General features: G+C 43.5%; 2 protein-coding genes across 5 annotated transcripts in view; one reads left to right on the top strand and one right to left on the bottom strand.

The window, feature by feature from the left end:
* The window catches only part of LOC134460836 (electrogenic aspartate/glutamate antiporter SLC25A12, mitochondrial-like), a 30,537-nt gene extending 27,571 nt beyond the window's left edge, over positions 1-2,966 (bottom strand). The window contains exons 1-2 of one of the 3 annotated variants that reach the window (XM_063213412.1): positions 2,878-2,966; positions 2,218-2,271 (exon numbers count right to left, since the gene is read on the bottom strand). In XM_063213412.1, the coding sequence (XP_063069482.1) occupies positions 2,218-2,271; positions 2,878-2,889 (66 nt within the window). In that variant the 5' untranslated portion in view covers positions 2,890-2,966. Of the gene's footprint in view, positions 1-2,217; positions 2,272-2,394; positions 2,414-2,441; positions 2,835-2,877 lie in introns of those variants that run through there. The other 2 variants (XM_063213413.1, XM_063213414.1) reach the window with 2 other exon arrangements.
* Positions 2,967-4,459: 1,493 nt separating this feature from the next.
* On the top strand, positions 4,460-24,119 carry hat1 (histone acetyltransferase 1). 2 transcript variants are annotated; one of them, XM_063213410.1, is made up of 11 exons: positions 4,460-4,524; positions 5,180-5,251; positions 5,673-5,748; positions 6,068-6,188; positions 14,034-14,213; positions 14,845-14,966; positions 16,103-16,207; positions 17,349-17,455; positions 18,459-18,610; positions 19,493-19,609; positions 22,937-24,119. In XM_063213410.1, the coding sequence occupies exons 1-11, from the start codon at positions 4,518-4,520 to the stop codon at positions 23,102-23,104; spliced, it is 1,227 nt and encodes a 408-aa protein (XP_063069480.1). In that variant the 5' UTR covers positions 4,460-4,517; the 3' UTR covers positions 23,105-24,119. The 2 variants fall into 2 exon arrangements, with proteins under 2 accessions (XP_063069480.1, XP_063069481.1); XM_063213411.1 differs by lacking the exon at positions 22,937-24,119 and adding an exon at positions 22,478-22,651.
* The last annotated feature ends 593 nt before the right edge of the window (positions 24,120-24,712 follow it).

The raw sequence follows: 24,712 nt of genomic DNA, 5'->3' as shown, positions 1-24,712 counted from the left end.
TTTATACAGACTTCTAACAAACCACCCAGACAGCAAAAGCCTATCTCCCTAAAACGTTGGACAATTTGCATTTTTACCTTTCACACATTCACATTTTGTCTTCCTGATCATAACTGGCATTCTCTGCCAACAGGAGAAAATTGAGGTATTCTCAGGAGCGCGCGAGTATTTGTTTACCAGCTCAGCAAAACATTTGTGGCAGGTGCCGCAGGCCAACCCCAGCAGCAATCCAGCTTTTGTATTAGCGCTCCTGTAACTACTGAGCAAGACAACACTTTACACCTCCGGCTGAAAATAACCCCTCCATACAGTCTCTTTACTGTGTTTTTATTCCATTTGCCACAACGTCAATAGCATTGGATTTTTGTTTCCCTGCATACATACAAAACACACACTAAGAAAGAATGAATTGCCAGTGTTCTTTCAGTAATGCAATGTTTTTCTCCCTCGAGATTCCCTTTTGTGGTGAGCGGAAAAACATTCCTTGTCTCGCCTGACCATCTTTTCTATGAAAAACAGAAGATATGTGCGACTAAACATACCAAACATATCAGACCTATCAGTACAGAAAAGCTTTTCAGTTGAGAAGTTTAAAGACGGGTTTTTAAATAATATTTCCACACAATGAAGCAGCCAGTTGCAGAGGTTTGATCACTGACCAAAACTGTTTGGAGGACATTTGAATGACAGGACATTCAAAAGCAAGGATACCCCGTAGCTCCAAACTTTTTAACTCCACTCTTTCTGGAGTGTGTAAAAAAATATTCCTAGTCCTGTCCATCTGTTGTATGAAAGAGAAACTGAAGATGTAATGTATGAGTTCCCACTTATCCGTCTACTGGGTTGGTCAGCACAAAAAAAAAACATTTGTGTGTAGATTATGACAGATTCGCAAGGAATATTTCAGTAAAATGAAAGTGTGTTGTAGAGGTTAGATATCTAGAATGCAAAAGTAGTCAGAGGACACTTGAATGACATGGCTTTGACATTCACAATTACAGATGCCCTATCCCTCCAAACGTCTTCATAAGCTGGTAGTGTCACGTTACAACCTTGAGGACTGTCAACTGTAAACCTATGCATGACGTAGAATGAAAGGTTTGATGTACATTCTGTTCTCCTCCTTGTATCACTGTCTTGTATCAACAGTCATACACATATGCACACATATTAACACAGACACTCTTTTAAAGTTCTGTATAACGTTTGCATAGAGCATTCCAAGAATGTTTTACAACACTGCCATTACAACCACTATTACAACACTTTATAAACATGTTTTATAATAACTACATAGTTACGTCCACTGACAAGCAGTACCATAACATGTTCCGTTTTGAACTCTCCTGCTGACAGGAAACTGGGCTGGGTGCTTTAGGGTCCCACCACTCCTCTCTAAGGCCCATCACACACCCACAGTACAGTAGATCTACTCATTGAGGTATCTCGCCATTCTTCGATTCGCACGAGAGACAGCTCAGATAATAGAACACCCAAGCAGCTGTTAAAAGCTAAGGGAAGCCATGCAAGGGGAGATGCTTTGCTAAAGGGTATCCAGAATTAGTCGGCGTATGTATGTGACCTTTTTGTGGCGTGCACTGGACACCGTGCAGCCCTCAGTTCGTGCTCGTGCCCTGCTTCGAAGGAAAGTGTAAAGGGACACAGTAGGCTAGAGCTGCCTCCTCGTGCCCTACGAAACAGTTTCAGGTTACAGGTTTATTTACTGAAGTTGGCAACTGCCACAAAGGCAGCATATTGACCTATCTTGTACTGCTTTATGGGGAAATGTGTGTGACCTAAGTGTGTGACCTAAGCAAGAACAACTAGGCCTACTCAAAACCTTGTCACCTCACTCAGGAGTCATGATACCAGAATGTCCTCTTGAAAATGACAAGAACACAACAGTGGCACTAGAGAGAGTGAACTATACATAGCCCTCTACTACTACTCTGCACTAAGCTGTAATAGGCTATTTCACACAGCTACACAGTTGTATTATGCCAGCTTGCTTTCTAATACAAATACTTGGCCAAACAAAGCTGACAGTCAACATGTGGAAAAAAGCTGACTATTTATTATTAAAGAATTGTTTCAGGAATTATTTTAGTAAAGCTTAAATTTGAACATTGTATCTATGCTCCAGAATAAGCCAGTAATAACAGAAAACGTGTAATTACTATGCCTTGTGTAAAATTATAGACTTCTTGATTAGCCTACCTTTAAAAATATTTCCTTCAGTTCTTGAGGGTCGGCCCTTTTTGTCGACTGCACCTGCAAATAAACACATTGATTTCATTGCAGATTGAGATTCGCAAAACACAGCACACGCTACGCTTTTCGTCAGTAAAAATACACAACCCACAAGCCTATCAAGAAAGAGCTGGATTTAGCAACCTGGAAATGTAATTAGTAGTCTTTAAAAACATGACTTGGTCTGCTACCATATTAGTCGCGTCGCATACAGCCTACTGACAGCGGGCTATGGATACTCTCTGGTACAAGATTTTAGCCTTCCCTGCGTTCTCAGAACAGAAAAAGAGCTGCGCGAGCATCGCTGCTCCATTAGCCTATGCACATGCAGGTAGCATACGATGAGCCAGGGATCAATCACTGATTGATCATTATGTGAATCGACATATCCACAGTCTTGCACTGCAATGAAATGGACTTTGGTCTGCTCCCGTCTCCCTCTCGTCAAGGCCGACCGATAAGCCGGTGTATGCAAGGATGCTGTGAGGAGCCCGGCCAGAGCACGTCATTAATCCACTTCAGTGAAACCACACACAAATAACGGAATTCTGCACGACTTCAAACTTGATAAACAGTGTAAATAACGGCAATAGCGCTCTAAGAAAAGCGCAATATTGACAGAGTCACCTTGAACGCCATGCTGGGAGTGACGTCACTGGCGCAGGCGCTGGGAACAACTGGTGGGTGCTGCCAACTTCAGTACAAGTCATTCAAATTCACTCACTGTCACACTCACTGTCCAATGTATTATCTGTAGGTGGGTGTAGTAAATCTTGTCAAATTTTTATGTACTGTCACTGTCAACACAACCTGTCTCCTACACCTCTGACATATGGAGGAATGTTAATAATGTATGATTGATAAACACAAACAAAAATGTTACCAAATGAAAATAGTCCCTAGCACTATACCAAGATTCAACCACAAAAACAAGTTATTAGCCATTTTAATAAAATAGACTGTAAGGTCTTGCAGAAGCCTGTTATTATGGCTTTATGTATGGTTGCTAAGTAGTAAGTCTGTTTTTTTAACCAAAAAAACTTAACACAAACCATCAAACAATAACAAAAAAAATCCATATATCCTTAATTGCACACCTACAGAATAGCTATTTTGGTGCGGTCAAAAGGCAAGCAATGGAAAGGGCAGAGATCAAACTGAGCATTCCTTCCATGCCGGTGCAACCAGCATTTCTCTCGAGGGTGGCATTGTGCTGGAAAGGGGATAATCTAGTGCTGTCAGAGCAGAGGCCAAAATTATAGTGACTTAAACATTGCTGTAGGTCACTCTTCCCAGGTTCTCCGGGGCAGAGCCGAGGCACAATGGCAGGGATAATGGCACAGCATTACCTCAGTTTAGTGTGAGGCCATGGCACTACCCCATCAGAAAGGTCACTTATCTTCATTGAGCTCTCACTCTACTGTAATCCACAACTTCAAAACAACAACCAAAAAAAAAGAAAAATATAAAATAAGCCATTGCAGACCCTGTTCACATTCGTTACAGTGCTAATAGAAATACCAGCAAGTGTGATAGGCCCACTGGCATCTATGATGCATGCTTTTATGGATTAATGTCTTTTAAATGTACCTTTGTACACATAGGCTACCTTTTGTACATTTAGTATTTTGTAGAACACCATCAACCAGTGTTCTACTGACAATATGCACTCGTGCGAGCGTGCACACACACACACACACACACACACACACACACACACACACACACACACACACACACACACACACACAATCTCCACTGGATCAAATTGATGGATTGGCATTCACAAATAAAATTAATTGAAGTATATTTATTCAATACTGAGCTTTTAAAGCTGATCAGATTATACACGTGTAATAAACAACAAATTACAATGACAACAAATAACAACAAATAACAGAACAAATGTGCTTGTAAATGCACTGCTGGCACTTAAAAAAAAGGGTAATGGTTTGAAAGCGTTTGCCTATATCAGGGGCAATATCTTATCCTAGCAACATTGCTTTGGTTAAATGATTGCCTGCACCATTAATAAATAGTGTTAAATGCGCCATGCACTGTTCAAATGTTTATACCCATTATGTATTAATAATTACAATGTAACCTTTTGTAGGGGGAAGACAATAGAAGGACTTTGCAACAGTGTAGCCAAGCTGTGACACATTTATTGCTGCTGACGTAGGCTCGACGGAAACACGTGGGTAAACAGGAAGTGTGTTTGCATTTCGCGGGCACGGTGGAACGACGCGCTGGTGTTGTGGACAGAAATGGCGGGTGAGTATGTCGCCAGCAGGTTTTTACCTTAACAGTGTCCTATTTACGCTGTAAATGTATTGTAAGAGAACACGCATACTTTATTTTTTGCGGTGGGGAATACTTTTGAGCTGTTCAACTGGGCTGTGTTGTCTGTCTTCAAGACTAACTCCATGCTACGTAGTAGCATAGCACAACACATCACTAACTAGCAATGTACAGTGACAGACAAGCAGCTACCAGTCACATCCGTACGTTTGGAACCCCTCTCTCAACTCTAGTGAGCTATTTTAGATCATTTGTCACGCTTTATGTAGTGATGCCAACCTCTCATTTGCTTCGTGGCAGACGTTGTTGATGTGCACACTTGTTAGCTGCTAATGCAGCTCAGCAGTGCAATGTTGCATAATGTATTGTTGTTAGCTTTGACATCCCCATCCTGCGACTAGGAACACAATCGAATGTAAAACATCTCTGAACGCCTATCAAACTTTTTATCTGCCCATCCACTTTAACTCAATTAAAAGTGTTCCTTTCGGTCGCTGTGTGCATGTCCAATGGAAGCATTTTAGCTGAGCTGTGTCTCAGCACTTGGATTTGGCATCAACGAGTTGACGTTTGAGTAAAACATGAATCTCTGGTTGCTCTGTAAATTAATTGTAAGACCTTTCCCCAGACGTGAACGCAATGGAGAAGAAGTTGGCGGAGTACAAGTGTGATACCAACGACGCAATATGTTTGAAGCTAGGTACGGCTGCTTCTGTGTTTGTCTGCCTGTTGGATTCAAGTCGTCAGCTTTTATTGTCATTTTCTTCATATGCACAGGTCATACAAGGGAAATTAAATTACGTTTCTCTCTCTATACCATGCCAAGACATAGACGTACACAAGACTGACATTTTACAGACTCACAAAGTGCAAGACAGGACAGGTAACAGTGATGGACTGGTAACAATAAGAGATTCATAATAAATACAAATGAACATTTAACATGTGTAGACAAAAAGGTAGGATAAAAATAGAATGGAAGACATTACAATAGTATGACAATTATAATAGTGATTGTAGCAAATGGTTTTTTGGGTTGTGTGAACGAACGAGTCCCATGCAACGGCATATATCTGCCATTCTCTTTATAATTCTAACATGTGTAATGTTTTTTCATATAGTGCGGTTTGCGGAGGATGTAGATGACGAAGGAACCACATTCCATCCCGAGTACAGCCACCAACTTTATGGGGACGAGTGAGTAAATACTACTGTTCAACCAATCACCACACATTGCAAATTAATTGTTTTTCAAGGGGAACGATTGCTCGTTTAAGAGGTGGTTATTGTTTTGTGGTACACATATGTGGGTCAACCATGCCGTTTAAGGATGTAAGTTGTTATGCTCTTGGTCAGACCAAGTCTCGAAGAGACTTTAAAGTCCTGGTAATCAGGCAAATGTTCAGGGGCTGTTACAATGTTTTGACACATAAGCATTGTTCTCTATTTTGGTCTAAACAGACAGTGTGGATGACATGACGGCTATGGTTTGTAGTAATCAGGATTTTTCTTTCAGTGAGGTGGCTTTTGGATACAAGGGACTTCAGATTCAGCTGTACTACAGCGCTGGCAACCTGAATACTCTCTTCAAAGTCAAATACTCCTCCAAGGTCACAGAGAAGTTTGACTGTGTTGAGGTAATCACTTCAGTCTACTGAAACGCTTTCATTGTATCCATTGTGAGTGTGTGCGTGAGAATTAACTGCAAGTGTGTATGTGTAACGGATGCCAACTATCAGAGTGTGGCATCCCAGGTGAAAAAGTGGTTCAATTTAGTACAATAAAAGCATGACTGAAGTGTACTTAGCATGTTAAAAGTGCACTCGTGCTTTTTGTGCTAAGAAAAAGTATGTTTACAATATGCTTATTTAAAGTGTACTTAAAATTAGATGTAAGGTAAGCGTACCCATTAAGCCCACCAAAATCTAAATTTCTTTATTTTTCAATCATCTTCACATAATTTTTGTGTGAAATATTTTGTTAAATAGTAAGATTTACCTCTCTTCTCAATGTTTGTCACTGAGTTGATGGATATTTCAAAGTACAATATGAAGATTTTTTACGAGAAAAGTGAAAAGTCTGAATGGGCTTAAATGGTACCATTGGTACCATTTAAGCCCATTGTGTTCCAAATAAGCTCATATAGTTATTTCTCTATCAAAATACCTGGTGAGGTGTGTGAATTGAGTTTAAACAGTGGAGCCTACATGGCATAAATGGTTTCAGACCAAAAATGTTAGATTTGCTAAAAAAATAGTGCATAAAACCTAATTAAATATTACGGCATCTTTTATTTCATATACTTCATAAAATTCTACAACCAAACAGAGAAATGTATTTTTTCTTATTGATTATTGTTAGTTCATTACATTACGCCTTTTAAACCAACAACTTGGGATTGTACAGCACTTTTTATGTCCCTCAAAGGCATTTTTCATAAGCATGCATGCACACTTGCATGCATTTCAATGGGGTGTACCATTTAAGCCCACCTTGTACCCATTAAGCCCGCCTATATAAAAAGCTATTTTATGGAAATAATCAACTCCACAAAACATTTCATGATGCATTTCTTTAAAGACCAATGCCAAACAAACTGGAATATGCTTAGAATTCATACCTAACCACCTTAAGTCTTACGGTAGAGTAAGATAAAGATGGTGTGTGGTTGTATCAAGAAAATATCGGCGTGTGCTCTGTCATAAAACACATCTTTCCATTTGAAGGGAAATGCTATAATTTAGTAAAACACTGCATGTATATATATAAAAATCATTACATTTACCTCTTAGTTTACTAAATATGAAAGTATTTTCAAAACATTTGACGTAAACTAGCTGATATTGTATGATTTCTGACATGTCCCAAAACAGCAAAGTTTTGAGGCAACTTCTTGTCAGTAGTCCTGAGACTGGATTCACTTGGACGGGAATAACTCGACGATAAAAAATGTGATAAACATTTTGTCAGTTACTAAACCCTTTAATTGGATAGGGTGATGAACAACAAAATTCATCTTGTCCCTTTCTTTAAATTGACCTCAAAGTTGAAAGTGGGCTTAAAGGGTACATGGGCTTAATGGGTACGCTTACCTTAATTAAGTTGCTCTCAAAGAAAGTACACTTAGCGAACCATACTTCAAGTGGACTTGGAAGATGTTTGGCTAAATTGTATTTAGAGGAATATACTAATAGTGTTCTAATAGTGAACTTACTAAAAGTGTATTTTTTAATAACATATTGCAATTGTACTTTTTTAAAGTGCAATATGATTACACTTCACCCAAATGTCTTCGAAGTGTGATTTTCTATAGTGCGCTTTAAAGTCAATCGATTTAACATATTGCAAGTACACTTTTTCTAAGTGCGCCATGATTGTACTTCACCCAAATATCTTCAAAGTGTGCTTACACAAAGTGCATTTAGCTTGCGGCTAACTGGTCTCATATGACTAAATGTTAACTGTTAGCTTGGAGGTAAAATGTGCACTGCCATAACTAGAAAACTGTTTGAAGTACAGGAGACAGGTAAGAACCTATTATTTAACTCAAGGGGAGGTGTAAAATAAGCTTATTTAAAAAAAAAAAAATGGGACAGAATCACTTTAAGTTCAGAAATGTTGTCCATGCTCCTACTGTTAGTAGTATGACACTCAAGATTCAAGTAACACAGAATGCAACCAGAATGCAAATTAATATATTATATTGGCCAAAAACTCATCTGCACATATGGGCTATTGGCTGCCTGTAACCTGTAAGCATTGGTATCAGCTTCGGCCATACAAAAACCCATATTGACCCACCCTTTAGGGCTCTGCATGCTCTCGTGACGTATTGTTGCAGGTAGCTCTTCACAGCCTGTTCATTTTTGCACTCAAAATATTGTTCTATTCAATGCGCTGGGCCGTGTTATTCATCAGCACAACGCTAGGGGCAACGAGGGTTGTACCGTACCATTACGCCTGCGACAGGGGTTGCGTTTTTTATTCCGGCCCGAGTGTTTGGGTCACATCTTTACCTCAATCATTTGAGCTACTAGGGTTTTTTTTTTTTTTTTTTTTTTTTCCTTTTTTTTTTTTGATCGGATAATTAGAGACAGGAAACGAGTGGGGGGAGAGAGATGGAGAAGGATCGTCAAAAGACCCGGGCCGGAATCGAACCCGGGTTGCCGGTTTAGCAGGCCAGTGAGTACTGTTTTAGAGCGACGGTAGGGCCGAGTTACCGCCATTTGAGTGTATGATCATTTAAGATCTTTCCAGGCTCTTCCACCTGGAAATCAGGCTCGGCCCACTACAGCCATACCCCTTAAAACCTCCCACCTGCACGTTGAACTTTTTCATCTTAACCCTATACTGCACGGTGTTGCCATATGGCAACATACCATTCTTTTGGCATTTCCTGGTATTTAAATATGAATAATAGACACTGATTGGTTTTCATATTGAAACTGTGGCCTTGCTTTATCCAATTATGTGGTTTGTTGACATCACATGACACCACACACTGCCCCAGGCTCGCTCTTTCCCTCACTGTACATGAGTGTGTCTCCATGACAGATTGCTCTGCCTTTGGCCAAGATTTTTCACACTCTTTGCAATATTTACAAAATTTAAAAAAATATTGGGATGATCTATAGTTAGTCATGATCTGTTTTCACCATTTGTTTTGTTTTCAACTAAAATTATTTCCTTTTTATGTTGGAAAAATAGGTATGTTGCCATACGGCAACATTGTGCGGTAATGGAACAAGACGGTCAATAGGAAAAGTGTATTGATACACATACCCAATTCTAATTGATTGATTAATTAATTTATTTATTGATTGAATGATTGATAACTGATAATATTTATAATTAGTGCAAATGGCAGTCTGTAATGAACATTAAAATTGTTATAGTAGGTGTACAGAACTGTTTTATGAGCTTTCACTCTGAGTACATGCAGAAAAGCGAACAAGGTCTATGCAGCCTCCCCAGACTGCCAGAGGTATACCATAAAAATCCCCAAACCCCAGATTAGAGCATAAAGCTACGGTCATCTTGACCATTTAAAGCCTCCAAAATGTTTTGACTTCATTTGTCTGTTATAAATAGGCTAATTAGCACACAACGTTTGTGCAAATCTGTCAACCCGATAAAAAAATATTGTACAAAGTCAAACATTTTGAAAGTCAGCCATTTTAAAAGCATAATCTCCAAATTTCAAACAGCTCATAAACCAATAATATTATTAACACACAAGATTTACTGCAAATCCAAGCACCCATTGAAAAGTTGTGGCGTAAACAAAAGGTAGGCCCTCTCGAAAGATTGCCAACTTCAAAGTCAGCCATCTTGAAAGTCAGCTATCTTGAAAGCACTGGCCTCACAATTTTACATGGCTTATTTACTCATTATAGAGTGTTATCACACAAGGTTTAGTGTAAATCCAAGCATCCATTCAAAAGTTATGAAAAATAAACTGTCGGTTATGTTGAAAGATGCCTGGCCCGCAAATCGGCCATCTTGAATGTCGGCCATCTTGAAAGTGTTGGCTTCCGAAATTAAATCAGTTCATGTACATATTATAGACAGTTACTAAACACATTTTTGTGCAAATATATGCACAGATATTGTGTTAATACCTAATATATTCATTGGTGGTTGGTCAACGTAATACCACTGAAATACTGTTTTTCGGGGATATAATAAACAGTATTCACTTGTTCTCTCAATGGAAAAAATGTGTTAAATAACTCCCTTGAACTTGTGGGTAAACTTTCAATGTTTTTCTGAGATAAAAACAATGACATTTCTATAAAATAATCCATAATGTTGTATGACCCTTGTTTGGTCTTGGAGTAAAAATGTACACTGGATCCTTTCCGTAACTGCACAATGTTGCCATATGGCAACAAACTTAAAAGTACCCCCACAAAAAACTTTTTTTTGAAAAAAATTGCAAATATGTCTTAAGAAGATCATTTTATGTGACAAAAACCACAGCAAGATTTTTTTCCATGATGGGATAATAATGCGTGCAGTATAGGGTTAATTCTGCTAAAAAAAAAAAACTAAAAAAAACATTAAAAAAAACCATCTTTTTATGAACTGCCAAATGTAATATTGTAGTGTCCTCACAGATTGAGCAGAGAAAAAAAGGTTATTTTTAGTGGCCCACCCTGTGCGTTTTAATTTAATTACACGTATGGGTGCATTTAAGTCTTCAGCTTCTAAAGTCTGACTTTATCTGTGTCATCGGCAACAGCAAACTCCTTAAGGGGTCACAGTCCTCCAAAGCGAAGGAGGGCAAGAGTGCATGTGTGAGCACTTGTGTGTCTGTGTGCGTGTGTGATAATGCATATGCATGCATGCAGGTGTGTGTGCATGCTGTGTGCATGTAGTCAGAACGTGTTACAGCTGGTAAGAAACGTTTGCTGAAGGGGGAGTATGGCGGAGCAGAGTTCAATTTGCAGCTGCCTCTCTTTCTCGCTCTCTCTCTCTCTCTCTCTCTCTCTCTCTCTCTCTCTCTCTCTCTCTCTCTCTCTCTCTCTCTGAGGGGCGCTCACAGTCAGAGATCAGCAGCACTCAGACTTGTAGCTAAACATGCGTGAGGGCCCAGGCGGGCAGGGCACTGGTGGCCCCTGGGTGAGCCTGTGAAGGGCTGCATTGGCCTCGCTACTCCACTCCTCTCTCCTCCCTTACCCTTTGCTCTAACCACAGAGCCATGGCTGCCCCCCTCCTCCCAGCTGCACTCCACTCCTCATGTGGCTACTTCAAGTACTCCCATGAAACAGAAGAGGGCATCAGGCAGGTGGAAGAGAGAGAGAGCAAAACGTATACTATGGCCTGGCACAGTCTTCTCTCAGTAGATTACATCTCAGTTTGGCAAGGTTTACCAAAATGGAGTTGAAATTGTGTGTATTTTGGTCAGTATCGCTAATCCTTATTTGTAATAAAGCATAATTACTGCTAGATTTAAACTATTTCTGTAGTTTGTGATATTTCTGTAATGTCATTAAAACCGTCAGATAAATAAGTGTCCCAGATGCATAATGGTCTAAAACAAGAAAACCCTTTGCAACAAGAACAAAATCAAAGAATTAAATTTGGTGTTCTTCTAATTTTGTCTTTTTTTTCATGAATTTTAAAACAGCTTTTGGGTGTTTCACTTAAAGCTCCCATTGTCAACAGCCCATGCTACAGATAATATCCTATTCCATAATGAACAAAAAAAAACTTCTGAAGGCGCATTGTGAGATAATGTCATCTTGAAATAATGGCCCTCTTTGTGTGGAAGATTGTGCAATTTGTACACTGACGGCACACAGGGAAAGATCTCTGGCAATATGACTTGTTTGTCCTTGGCCCTTTATGCGCGGTCCCTTATCCCTCCCCAATGCAGTTGAACAATTACAATAGTGAGGAGGCATTCAGCTGCAGGTGCATTACTTCCAGTTGGATATTAGCTGATGTCTGGAAGAGGAGGGAGGGAGGGGGGCATGGAATTAGCAGCGTGATGCACTGGCCCTTTTTTGTAGTGCATTTTGTTCGGGCCGTCTTCATTTCCCTTGTTGTGAATGGTGAGCAGCGAGGGTCTGGGCACGAACCTAATGCCCATCACACATGCTAATGGTGTGAAAGGGCTGCTTAGCAAGTTAATGCCGAGTGTTCTCATGTCAGTCCTGCTGGAAATGGATACAATGCAAACATCACAGCTGAACTCACCGCACATTCTGCTGCGTTAAAAAAAAACTCAACTGAAAAGGTGGGGGGGGGGGGCGGGGGGGATGGAGAGCAGGGCTTGGGAGGAAGAGGGGGGTTGTCCCATTGTCCGTGCGTCTCTTTGAATCGCGGGGGCAGATTCGTTTGATTGAGTTCACTTGCCAGGATTAGAGGAGAGGCGCCTATTATTGATGCTCAGGGTTTTGTTAAGTTGAGATCAATTCATTAAATTTTATTGCACAGTGAGAAGCAGAAATGCATTATTGTGGGGAGGACTTCATCAAATATTCATGGTTTAAGATAAGTAGTAAATGTATTGAATTAAGTGGTCTTTCACCGGAGGCTGGAAGGGGGTAGGTGGTGGTGGGAAGTGGCCCCCATGTCTGCCTGCCTGCCTGCCTGCCTGCCTGCTCAGCTGACAGTCTTAATTGCCTAATGGTTTTCTCCTCTGCCCCACGAAAATATGTATTCTTCCTGTTTAATTCCACATGTTCGTGTCAATCAGGGGTCTGAAGTATACCCTAATGGCTGAACAATGGCGGCGTATTCCCTTACCTCTCCTTTGTGATTGCGTGTGGTGTGTAGCCGTGTCGAGCCCAGCAGAAGTGCAGAAGTTGTGACGGTGTCTCCCCTGGGAGAGACGTGGCCTGATTACGTTATTGATTCTTTGCTCTCAACAACATAAAAAACCTCCCCATGGAAACCTCAAGCCGCTTTGCATTTGCTGCGTCTCTCATTCTTTCCCTTTTTCTTTTTTTGGTTTAAATAAGTGCCCTCGTCTCCTTTTGAAACAAGTGTCCGTGATTGGACCTATTGTGTTAATTATCTTGAAGGGTTTGCTCTTGGCAATGGCCTGCCATGAGGTTTTTGAAGATGAAGGTGTTGAGTAAAAGTTTCATTAGTAATCTTTTGTTGCCTCCGCTCCGCTGTTCATACCCAGGCTATAGGTTCAGATGACCCTCACTAGAAATGTGAATGCACATTAGAATGGCCAGACACATGTTGTACGGCAGTAAGAGAATATATTAATGTAGTTGTGCTTTTAGTGTCAAGGTTTATTTAAAGAAAAAGTGGTGTGTGTGTGTCTGTGTGTATGTGTGTGTGTGTAATGGTCATAATAGTTTGTGTGTCTGTGTCTGCAGATCTTGAAATGAATGTAGTTGTGCTTTTTATACTGGAACTTATTTAAAGGAAAAATGGTATGCGTGCCCATAGGTGGCTGTGTTGTGCTCTTATATTGGAGTTTGGATATTGGAGTTTATTTAGGCTACAGGCTCAGATGACCCAGCTAGTCATGTGAATGCACATTAGAATGATGTAGAATGGCCAGACACATGTTGTAGCTCTACGTCAATCAGAGCTATACATTAATGTAGTTGTGCTTTTAGTGTCAGGGTGTATTTAAAGAAAATGGCTCATAATGGTTTGTGTTTGTGTGTCTGTTTGTGTGTGTCCATAGGCCTTTAAATGAATGTAGTTTGCTTGTTTATAGGTGTGTGTGTGCGTGTGTGCGTGTGTGTGTCCATAGCTGGATGAGTTGTGCTCTTATATTGGAGTTTATTTAAAGTGATAATGGTGTGTGTGTCTTTTGTGTGTGTGTGTGTGTGTGTGTGTGTGTGTGTGTGTGTGTGTGTGTGTGTGTGTGTGTGTGTGTGTGTGTGTGTGTGTGTGTGTGTGTGTGTGTGTGTGTGTGTGTGTGTGTGTGTGTCTCTCTCTGTGTGTGTGTGTGTGTGTCTCTCTCTCTGTGTGTGTGTGTGTGTCTCTCTGTGTGTGTCCCGCAGCCTGACGACGTGGAGGGTAAGATCCGAGAGATCATCCCCCAGGGGTTCTGCTGCAACACGGACGACTTCATCTCACTGCTGGAGAAGGAGGGCAACTTTAAGCCCTTCGGCAGCCTAATCCACACATACAGCATCCACAACGAGGACGCAGGCGAGGACATCACCTACCAGATCCACAAAGTATGAAATATACCACATTTTTGGCCCACCAGATCCATAAAGTATGCAGTATGCCACAGGTTTGCCCAACCAGACCGATAAAGTTTGCACTATGCCACAAGTTTCACCTACTGGACCCATGAAGTATGCAGTATGCCATACATTTTGCTACTCTCTTCTTTGAATACACAGCGTTCAAATGGATGAGGCCCTTCACCAGGGGTGTTACTCCAAGAACATGGTTAAGTGATAGACCTGACTAAGTTAACCAACAGAAAGCGGCCAACCTGCAGGTGTCATTTTGTTAAGGAAATGGTTTATCGCTCATCTAACTCTGCCTCCAAGTTAACTTCAACTGAATTGCTACTGAACCCTTTTTCTTGGAATAGTGCCTATGGCAATGCTTTGAAACATTTCATCTACTGTGTTTGTCAACCAGCAAAGTAATCAGTTAAACATTGGTCCCTTGGTCCCCTGTTTTGTATCGTCATGTTAGCAGGAGATCTGCCTTTTATTTCCCTGTTTCCTTCTGATTCTAACGGATGCTGCCATCCTCCATGTTCTCTCTCTCTCTCTCTCTGTCTCTCTCTCTCTCTCTCTCTCTCTCTCTCTCTCTCTCTCTCTCTCTCTCTCCCTCCATCCCTCCCTCCAGGCCGACCTGTCCTGCCCTGGCTTCCAGGAGTACCATGAGCGGCTCCAGACCTTCCTCATGTGGTTCATTGAGACGGCCAGCTACATCGACGTGGACGACGACCGCTGGGACTTCTTCTTGGTGTGGGTGTCTCCTCCAGGCCACAGCACTAACTCAGATCACACACATACACATTTGAAAACTTTTATTTGGATCGCAGCCCATTGAACGATACACAGATCCAAATATCACAGCGGAGTTGTAAGAGAGTTGTAATCATCAGTTAATCAGTCTTATATTTTTTATGGCTATCTATGGTACCTCTGTCTCCAGATGAATAAACTGCCTATGATGGCAGAGATATGGCACACACACACACACACACACACACACACACACACACACACACACACACACACACACACACACAGTAGCCCTCTCTCCTCGTCTGCATGCCACCCCCTACATTCCCTGGCCAGAGACCAGCGTTCCCCCTTTGTACCAATAGTGCCCAATTACCAGGCCTCTTTAATTATCCCCCCTCCAGGCCCTCCTCCTCCTCCTCCTCCTCCTCCTCCTCCTAGAGGTGAATTGTTGATCCGCCGATCCCCCACCTTTTTGTTCCCTGGGCCACTTTCCTTTTTTTTTTTTTTGGCCCCCATTTTTTTGTGCTGGCCCGCGAGCTGAATTGAACACTGTTGTCTTTTGGAACACTGAATGGAATCTCAAACAGTAAAAAGAGTCTCCGCCAGTGTTTTCTTTTGCGCGCCACCTATTAATGCTGACAATGGACAAATGGACTGAAGTGATTTGGAGAGGCTAGACACCCCCATATACCCATCCCTCCTGCTCCTCCACACACACACACACACACACACACACACACACACACACACACACACACACACACACACACACACACACACACACACACACACACACACACACACACACACACACACACACCTTCCCTACCCACCCCCATCCATCCGTCCTTCCCGTCCTGTCCTACCCTAAGTTGCAGTGCTCCAATTAAGTGCATGATGCATTCAGCCCCTAGCAGGTGTACCAATTGGGGTCTGCCGGATAGCAGCATGCTGACACTGAAAACCAGGACAGTAGAGTGAGGGGTAGGTGGGGTGGGGGTAGAGGGCAGGGGGGGGGTCGACGGGGGCGCAAAATGGTCTCCACATGGACAGTGTGCCTGTAATTGACCTGTTTTGTGTGTGCGTGCGTGTGCGTGTGTGTGTGCATGTGTGTGTTTCTTTCTCATCTGCAGATTCGAGAAGTACAATAAGGACGGCGAGACTCTCTACGCGACAGTTGGCTACATGACAGTTTATAATTACTACGTGTACCCAGACAAAACCCGACCACGTGTAAGGTAATTGCCAGGGAAGCACGTGCCTTTTCCCTTTTGTGCTGAGAGAGAGAGAGAGAGAGAGAGAGAGAGAGAGAGAGAGAGAGAGAGAGAGAGAGAGAAGGAAGGGAAAATTACACATATCTGTCTTCCTTGTCTCCAAATGTCCCAAATTACTGGCTTATGTATCCAATAAACCGGCTTTGGTTTTGTTACAGCAGGGATGATGAAGTAATCAACATCTTTATTTCAAAAAATAATAAAACAAGTACTGTGGTGTTGGTTTTTTTTTTTTTCAACAGTGGCTATGATCCATTGATGGGCCTGCAATCGTAACTTTTCATTAAGTCTGCTGCAGTCAAATCAATTGAGTGAGGCTTTTGATGATAATTGAATAGCACGGCCACACATTGTGTTTAAACACTCGTGTACACACACATACACACACACACACACACACACACACACACACACACACACACATACACACACAACACTTGGGATGGATGGAAGCAAACTGGTCAGCTAAGCTTTGCACTGTTTTAAAATAATCCTCTCTCTTCAGCATTGATTTATGTGTATAAGTAGTCACTTTGAAATGTTACCTGATGTGCCCTATTCATTTTTGCCGTTGCCCCGGTGACATCAAGCCCAGGGAGGCTGTGTGGCCGGAGCGACCACCCGGGCTAAATAGAAGACTAGCCACCCGGGCTAAATAGAAGAGTGACCACCCGGGCTAAATAGAAGACTAGCCACCCGGGCTAAATAGAAGAGTGACCACCCGGGCTAAATAGAAGACTAGCCACCCGGGCTAAATAGAAGAGTGACCACCCGGGCTAAATAGAAGACTAGCCACCCGGGCTAAATAGAAGAGTGACCACCCGGGCTAAATAGAAGACTAGCCACCCGGGCTAAATAGAAGAGTGTGTCCCATCAGAGCACAGGGAGGCTGTCGTAGTGGCCACCCAGGCTAAATAGAAGTAAATAGAAGTGTGGGTCCCATCAGGGCACGAGTGGACTGACCTGCTACACTGGAGCAGAGGTCAGGGAGAAGGCTGCTCTTTCATCTTCTCTCTCCTCTTTCTCTCTATCTCTATCTCTATCTCTATCCATCTCTCTCTCTCTCTCTCTCTCTCTCTCGCTCTCTCGCTCGCTCTCTCCTCAGCCAAATGCTGGTCCTGCCCCCGTTCCAGGGAGAGGGACATGGGGCTCAGCTGCTGGAGACGGTTCACAGGTTCTACTGCAACTCTCCCAAAGTACAGGACATCACAGGTGAGGAAGGCTGCGTGTCGTCACGACAGTTTATACTCCAGGTTAAAAGTGAAAAAGTCCGCTTTGACCACGACAAACGTAACGTTACGGAAAAAATAAAGAAGGGGGAGCAGAAAAATCCTGGACGAAGCCACAAATGCGTGTTAGTCCGAACTCTCAGAAGCTTCGTCAGTTATCGCAACGTTATTGAAGGCACATTAGGATATCTTTTTCTTTTGTTGTTTGTTTGTGTGTGTGTTTATTTGCTTTTTTAGTGACTTACACCAAACTACAATGCTTCAAGATGCAATGTTATTCAGGTTCAATTATTCAGATGACATTTATGAAACAGTTGTTAGTCAAATAAGGCCAGCAGAGGCGAGATGCAAAGAAGGCCTTATATATTTTTACCCCCTCCTCCTCCCCTATCCTGGAGGATGCAGGATGATGTTGATCGTAGAATTAGACCCTGCTTGGCCACACTCTGTCTCTCTCTCTCTCTCTCTCTCTCTCTCTCTCTCTCTCTCTCTCTCTCTCTCTCTCTCTCTCTCTCTCTCTCTCTCTCTCTCTCTCTCTCTCTCTCTCAGACTAGTAGGGTCAGAGTGGGGGTCGGATGTATGTAAATTGGCCAGTTCGTTGCCAGCAGAAAATGTGCTTGCCACATGCTGACACAATCACACCCTCAACAATGCTGCAATTATTAATATATTTATCTTCTCTTCTCTTCCCTCCAATTCTCCACTTCACTCTCTCTGTGTGTTATGAACTGCTACAGTCAAATTAGTGTTCCAACTAACAAAAAAGAAGTGTTGAATGGTTTGCGCACTTTGATGAAAAGGGAAGCCATCAAAGAAAAACTTTACCTGTTTTTCCAAGCTTTTGTTATCGTCTTTTGTTGTGTGAAAGATGTGGATGTTTTGCATGACACAGGGAAGGCTCTCTGCTGCTCAGCTGTGCTAAATAGGCCTCACAACAGCCTTTTTCTTATCCTATCGTCCTCTCTTTTTTTGTTCTTTTTCTCCAGCCGAGGACCCGCCGGAGAACTACGTGAAGCTGCGGGACTTTGTCCTGGTGAAGCTGTGCCAGGAGCTGCCGCCCTTCGCCACCGACAAGCTCAGCTCCGGCTTCAGCGAGGACATGGCCCGCGAGGCGCAGGAGAAGTTAAAGATAAACAAGGTAGTTTACCGCAGGGGAAAATCAACGCGAACAAAAATACACACACACACACACACACACACACACACACACACACACACACACACACACACACACCAACCAACAGCAAGGCTAACCAAGCCACACAAAAAATCTAAGTAATTTGCTGCAAGGGAACGCTAAAACGCACAACCAACGCAACAAAGCCACAATAAAACAACAGGCTCGTGGGGAATACTTTTTGTCTCTCCACTCTTTCTCTTTCTATGCCCTGTGCATATACTGTATGTCTCGGTCCTCCAGCACTCTTCCCATAATCCTCTCTGCTCAGCGGCTACTGAAGGGAAGCAGGCCATTGCACGCATGACAAACAAGGCTATCAAAGCCACAACAAAACAACAGCAAGGGTTTTGAGGGTTTAATGCTATTCCTTCATTTTCTGTGTATCTCAGTCCTCCAGCACTCTTCCCATAATCCTCTCTGCTCAGCGGCTCAGATGGGGTAGTGGGCCATTAGAGCGGGAGACCCGAGCCCTTACCCCCCCCTATATACCCATACCCGGCACACTTAAAGTGGCCTCCGCGTGAAGTTTGCCTACCTGCCTGCCTGCACGTATGCTCAGGCCACTATATAGCAGACCCCAATTATAGCTCCTGCTCCCCCGGGTCCCTCTTGTTTGTGGGTGATTATCGCAGCCTGACGTCGGTCACATAGCTGGATGAAGTGTGTGTGTGTGTGTGTGGGTGTGTGTGTGGGTGTGTGGTATACTTTAACATGCGCAAAAAGGAGCCTAAAGGACCATGTGAGTCTGTACAGCTGCCCACGCTCCCCTCTTTGCAGCCTGTGTGCCTTTACTTTACTGAGGAGTCTTTGATTCTCCATTTACCTTTTTCTCTCCTTCAGAAACACGCTAGACGGGTGTACGAGATCCTGCGTTTGCGAGCCACGGACATGAGTGACGAGGAGAAGGCCCGAGCATTCCGGCTGGAGGTCAAAAAGCGATTATTTGGCCCCTACAAGGTATGCCGTTAAATAAAGCACAAGCACAAAACAGTGTTTCAATGGCAGCATTCAAGTTAACATAGTGTCAAGGTCCAAGAGTCCATGCACAGCTTCTAGGTAATAGTGAAAGCAGGGATATTTCACAATTCAAAAGAATTTTGCCACACACTTGCTTGACCTTGTTCATTCATTTTTAGACCGAACGAGTTTTCCGACTCTACATTGTCCGCAGCTGAGGGAACTTGATGACGATGTAGAGAGGCTAGATGTGCTGTTAGCTCTGATATCCAACGAACAAACTCAAGCAAGTGTGCGGTAACGTTTTTTTTTTTTGTTCTCTTCAATGCTTTCAAGGATTTTCATGCGGCGTGCTTATGGAAAGACCACGTGAATGAACATTTACTGTTAAATAGATGGGGGGGGGGGATAAATCCCCTACATAATATATAGAGTGGTCTCGACTCACTCTATAGTAGAAATGGATGAAAGCCTGTGTGTGTGTGTGTGCATACGTGCATGCCTATGTCTTCAGACCAAGAAACGTGGCCCCTGCATCAGCTTTGGTAGCTTCCATGCATTTACTGCAGCTAATTGCCCTGTATGCGGTTGTGTCTCATTTAAAGAAATAAATTATTCATCTTTCCTCCGTCCCTCAAAGAGAGGGGGCAGGAGGGGGCGACCTAGTGCAGTGCAGACCAGAGGCTCTGCTGCGGCGGCTTCAATGGGTCACACCAGGAGGCTGCCGATGCTACCAAAGGGCCTGTTTCCATTCAGGACCAGGCAATTATTTTGGATTTGCATCTCATTGCAGCCAAGTAATTTGCAGACAGGAGTGTGTGCGTGTGCGTGTGCGTGTGTGTGTGTGTGTGTGTGTGTGTGTGTCAGTGAAGCCCACCCGGCCACCACACTCTGCCAGCAAGGGGAATGTGAGCAACAAGTCCCCTGACACCCACCCACCACACTGCTAGCTACTGGGGGGAACCACCGTAAACTGATTTACACGTTTAGCTTCCCCTTACTTCTGGTAATATGTGTCCGCTCAAGCCATCTAAAAATGCCATTACGTTACGTAAGCACAATTGCAGTCAAGAAAGTTTTATTTCTTCCAATTACTTACATTTTTCATCTCACCATTGTATGAAAAATTGAGCCTTTCTCAACAAAAAAAACTTTCTCTTGGGTGTCCAATAAGTACTCATCCCCTGGAGAAAACGATAAAATAACAAAATGCACCCATCGTTTATTGCATAATGTGTCATTTTTTGAACTCTTGTCCCCCTTGCCACATTGTCTGGCAGAGCCAGCCCTTGATTTTGTTTTCCCACCCCCAAGGTTTTCTGGCATATAAACTTGTACAGTACACATACGCAACCCACTCGCGTCCTTTGGAGAAACTTAAACATTTAGTCCCCAGGAATTTCCAACATGTGGTCCCTCTCTGACGACTTCTCTCGGAGCAGCGTATCAGGTCGACACTAACCAGTGGAGAATTGTTGACAGGAGCCTAACCACATTTTGAAAAGCAAGAGGGGAAAATCTGGAGACTTGGGGGAGGTGGGGTGTGTGTGTGTGTGTGTGTGTGTGTGTGTGTGTGTGTGTGTGTGTGTGTGTGTGTGTGTGTGTGTGTGTGTGTGTGTGTGTGTGTGTGTGTGTGTGTGTGTGTGTGTGTGTGTGTGTGTGTGTGTTTGGGTGGGTGGGTGGATGGGTGGGTGGGTGGGTGGGTGGGTGGGTGTAGGAAGTTAGGAATTGCCTGGGAGAGCAGAGCAGGAGCAGGGAGCGGATGGTCTGGTGACCAGATGCAGCGTCGTTTTCTCCCAGGGAGGTTTTTGGCCAGTAGTTTGGATGCTAGAGAGAGAGCTCCCCTTTCTTTCTTTCCTTCTTTCTTTCTTTCTTTTTTTCCTGAATGTGTTGGCGATTACATGTTTCCACCCCCAGCCCTGGGTTTTCTCCCTTTTTGGGGGCCGTGTGTGTGTGTGTGTGTGTGTGTCTGTGTGTGGGTAGAAAGAGGCTCTTTTGCATGCACTGCTGTAGGACATACGGGGTGTGGAATCCTGGTCCGTGGCCCGAGCCTTTCAGCACTCTCGCAGACTCAATTACAGTGTTCCCCACGTCACCCTTCTCTCTCTCTCTCTCTCTCTCTCTCTCTCTCTCTCTCTCTCTCTCTCTCTCTCTCTCTCTCTCTCTCTCTCTCTCTCTCTCTCTCTCTCTCTCTACATAGTCTCTTTCCCTTCCCTTCTCCTCTCTTCTCTCTGTCCCTCCATAACTGTGGCGGCGTGTAGGGCTAATGAAATACAGTGGTGGATGTCTGTCAGAGCGCTGCGGGGAGGAAGGCTTCCATTTGGTGTTGCCCGATAGCGGTAGCAACACGGCTGCATTTTACAGTAAACATTTTCCAGCGCTCTCCTCAGTGGCCATTGATTTGTTTTCGATTGATACGTCTACAAGTCCAGCGTGTGTGTGTGTGCGTGACCCTCCAGTCCATTGTGTGGGGGGGGCGTGTGTAGGATAACCAAAGGTATATGGCTGTGTAAGTGTCTGCCGTCTGCATTCCGGTGTGACATTCTTTTTCGGTGTGATTTGTTGTGTCTGGAAGAATCAAAGCAAGATGACCAAAATACGCAAGTATCTGCAGTCTCGTGTGTGCGTGTGTGCGTGCGTGTGCGTGCGTGCGTGTGCGTGCGTGCGTGTGCGTGCGTGTGCGTGCGTGTGTTTGAGAACCAGAGGTTAGGTAAGATGTGCAAGTTTATGTAGTCTGTAGTCCAGTATAACTTTATTTTTTTCCTGTGTGTGTATGTGTAAGCAGAAGAACCAGAGGCAGATGGTGAAGATGCACAAGTGTATGCGTCCGGAGTCCAGTATAACTTTTGTGTGTGTGTGTGTGAGCAGAAGAACCAGCGTGAGATGGCGAAGATGCGCAAGTGTCTGTAGTCTGCACTCCAGTATAACATTTTCCCTTTTTCTATGTGTGTGCGTTGTCGTTTTGTGTGTGTGTGTGTGTGTGTGTGAGCAGAAGAACCAGCGTGAGATGGTGAAGATGCGCAAGTGTCTGCGTCCGCAGTCCAGTATAACTTTTGTGTGTGTGTGTGTGTGTGTGTGTGTGTGTGTGTGTGTGTGTGTGTGTGTGTGTGTGTGTGTGTGTGTGTGTGTGTGTGTGTGTGTGTGTGTGTGTGTGTGTGTGTGCAGAAGAACCAGCGTGAGATGGCGAAGATGCGCAAGTGTCTGTAGTCTGCACTCCAGTATAACATTTTCCCTTTTTCTATGTGTGTGCGTTGTCGTTTTGTGTGTGTGTGTCTGTGTGTGTGTGTGTGTCTGTGTGTGTGTGTGTGTGTGTGTGTGTGAGAGCAGAAGAACCAGCGTGAGATGGCGAAGATGCGCAAGTGTCTGCGTCCGGAGGAGCTGCTGTCTCAGGTGAACCAGCTGGACACCCAGCTGCAGCACGAGGAGCTGGAGAGGAGCTACCAGGAGGTGCTGGCCGAGTACCGCAGGACCATCGAGCGCCTCGCACGCCTCTGAGCTGACACACACACACACACACACACACACACACACACACACACACACACACACACACACACACACACACGGGTACATACCAGGAGTAGCTGGTGGAGTACCGCAGGACCATCGAGCGCCTCGCACGCCTCTGAGCTGATACACACACACACACACACACACACACACACACACACACACACACACACACACACACACACACGGGTACATACCAGGAGGTGCTGGGGGAGTATCAAGCGCCTCGCACGCCTCTGAGCTCCGCTCAGGCCCCCCGATTCCCCAACATACACACACACACACACATAAATACACACGCACGCACGCATGCACGTTAAGACTGATACACACTCATTCACATACACACACACACACACACACACAAGGGTACATACTGATACACACTTATACACACACACACACTCATACAGACTGATACACACTCATCTACAGTCACACACTGTCACCTCTACACACAGACACACACACACACTGACTCAAACAGACTGATGCGAAACTATCAATACAGTTTCACACCACACACACACACACACACACACACACACACACACACACACACACACACACACACACACACACACACACACACACACACACAGCTTCTCTACTCAACGATTATGACCAACGTCTGTGTGTGAGCGTTTGAGTGTGTGTGTCTGTGTTCTCAATGGACTCACTCCCTGCTGTTGGAGAGGAAACCAACCCCTCAACCCCCCCCCTCCATGTCCCCATAAATTGTCACCTGCCACGTGACATCTCCGTGATCGATACATCAGCTAACAGGCCATAGTCATACGTCTCAGACTTCACAGCCCTCTCAGGAAGGAACACAAAAAAAAAGAAAACCGAGAACAGAACATTTACTTTTTGTATGTGAGAATCAGTAAGTATTTCTTTTTTGCAGAATATATGTGGTTATTAAGGCTCTTTTCCTCTCTTGTGAAGACGAGTAGATTTTGAAGCACTTCATATTGAAAATAAAAAGTTTTGTACATTACTCTTTGAAGTGGGGTTTCTTTTTTGTGTCGTTATTTTGGATTTTTGGAAAATAAGTCTGTGATGTTACCTCAGAGATACGTGCTTATTGCAATTTACTGTATCTCATCGTGTTTTCTAAAGCACCGTTAAAAACTGTTACTTGATCAAAATGGAAAAAAAGACCATGCTGAAGAAAGTGTGTGTGAAGACGTGACTCAGTTGAAAGATCCTGGTGTTGTAACAAACAGGCTTTTATGGGCCATTTTTAGGCTTCCAAGAAGTGATGCCTTTCATATTCCCTATCATGTGTGCAAGAAGCTTAATGAAATGTGTACAGCCACTAACAACTTTGCGATATAGGGGAATCTCTGCAAAGATTTTACTGTGCCTGAGCACCTTGTACTAAAAGTTCTCCTGAGTTTTCCTAGCATATGGTACTGTTGGTGATGAACACGCCTTAACTAGTGTTACTAGTCGCAAACTACAACTGTTATCAAACCACTACTAATCAATTAAACGTGTCTCAACATGCTTTTCAGTTCAATACTGTTATACTATTTTATACTACAATACTATTATATGGAGCATAAAAAAGCCTTTCATCTTGAAGGG

This window comes from Engraulis encrasicolus, chromosome 13 (genome assembly GCF_034702125.1).
Source record: "Engraulis encrasicolus isolate BLACKSEA-1 chromosome 13, IST_EnEncr_1.0, whole genome shotgun sequence".
Lineage (NCBI taxonomy): Eukaryota > Metazoa > Chordata > Actinopteri > Clupeiformes > Engraulidae > Engraulis > Engraulis encrasicolus.
This window is presented reverse-complemented; position numbering and strand designations above follow the sequence as displayed.

Excerpts from the sequence above, each read along its gene's own strand:
- hat1 (XM_063213410.1), top strand. Across the intron at positions 5,749-6,067 it reads CACCAACTTTATGGGGACGA|TGAGGTGGCTTTTGGATACA; the intron begins GTGAGTAAATAC and ends TTTTTCTTTCAG. Across the intron at positions 17,456-18,458 it reads CAAAGTACAGGACATCACAG|CCGAGGACCCGCCGGAGAAC; the intron begins GTGAGGAAGGCT and ends CTTTTTCTCCAG.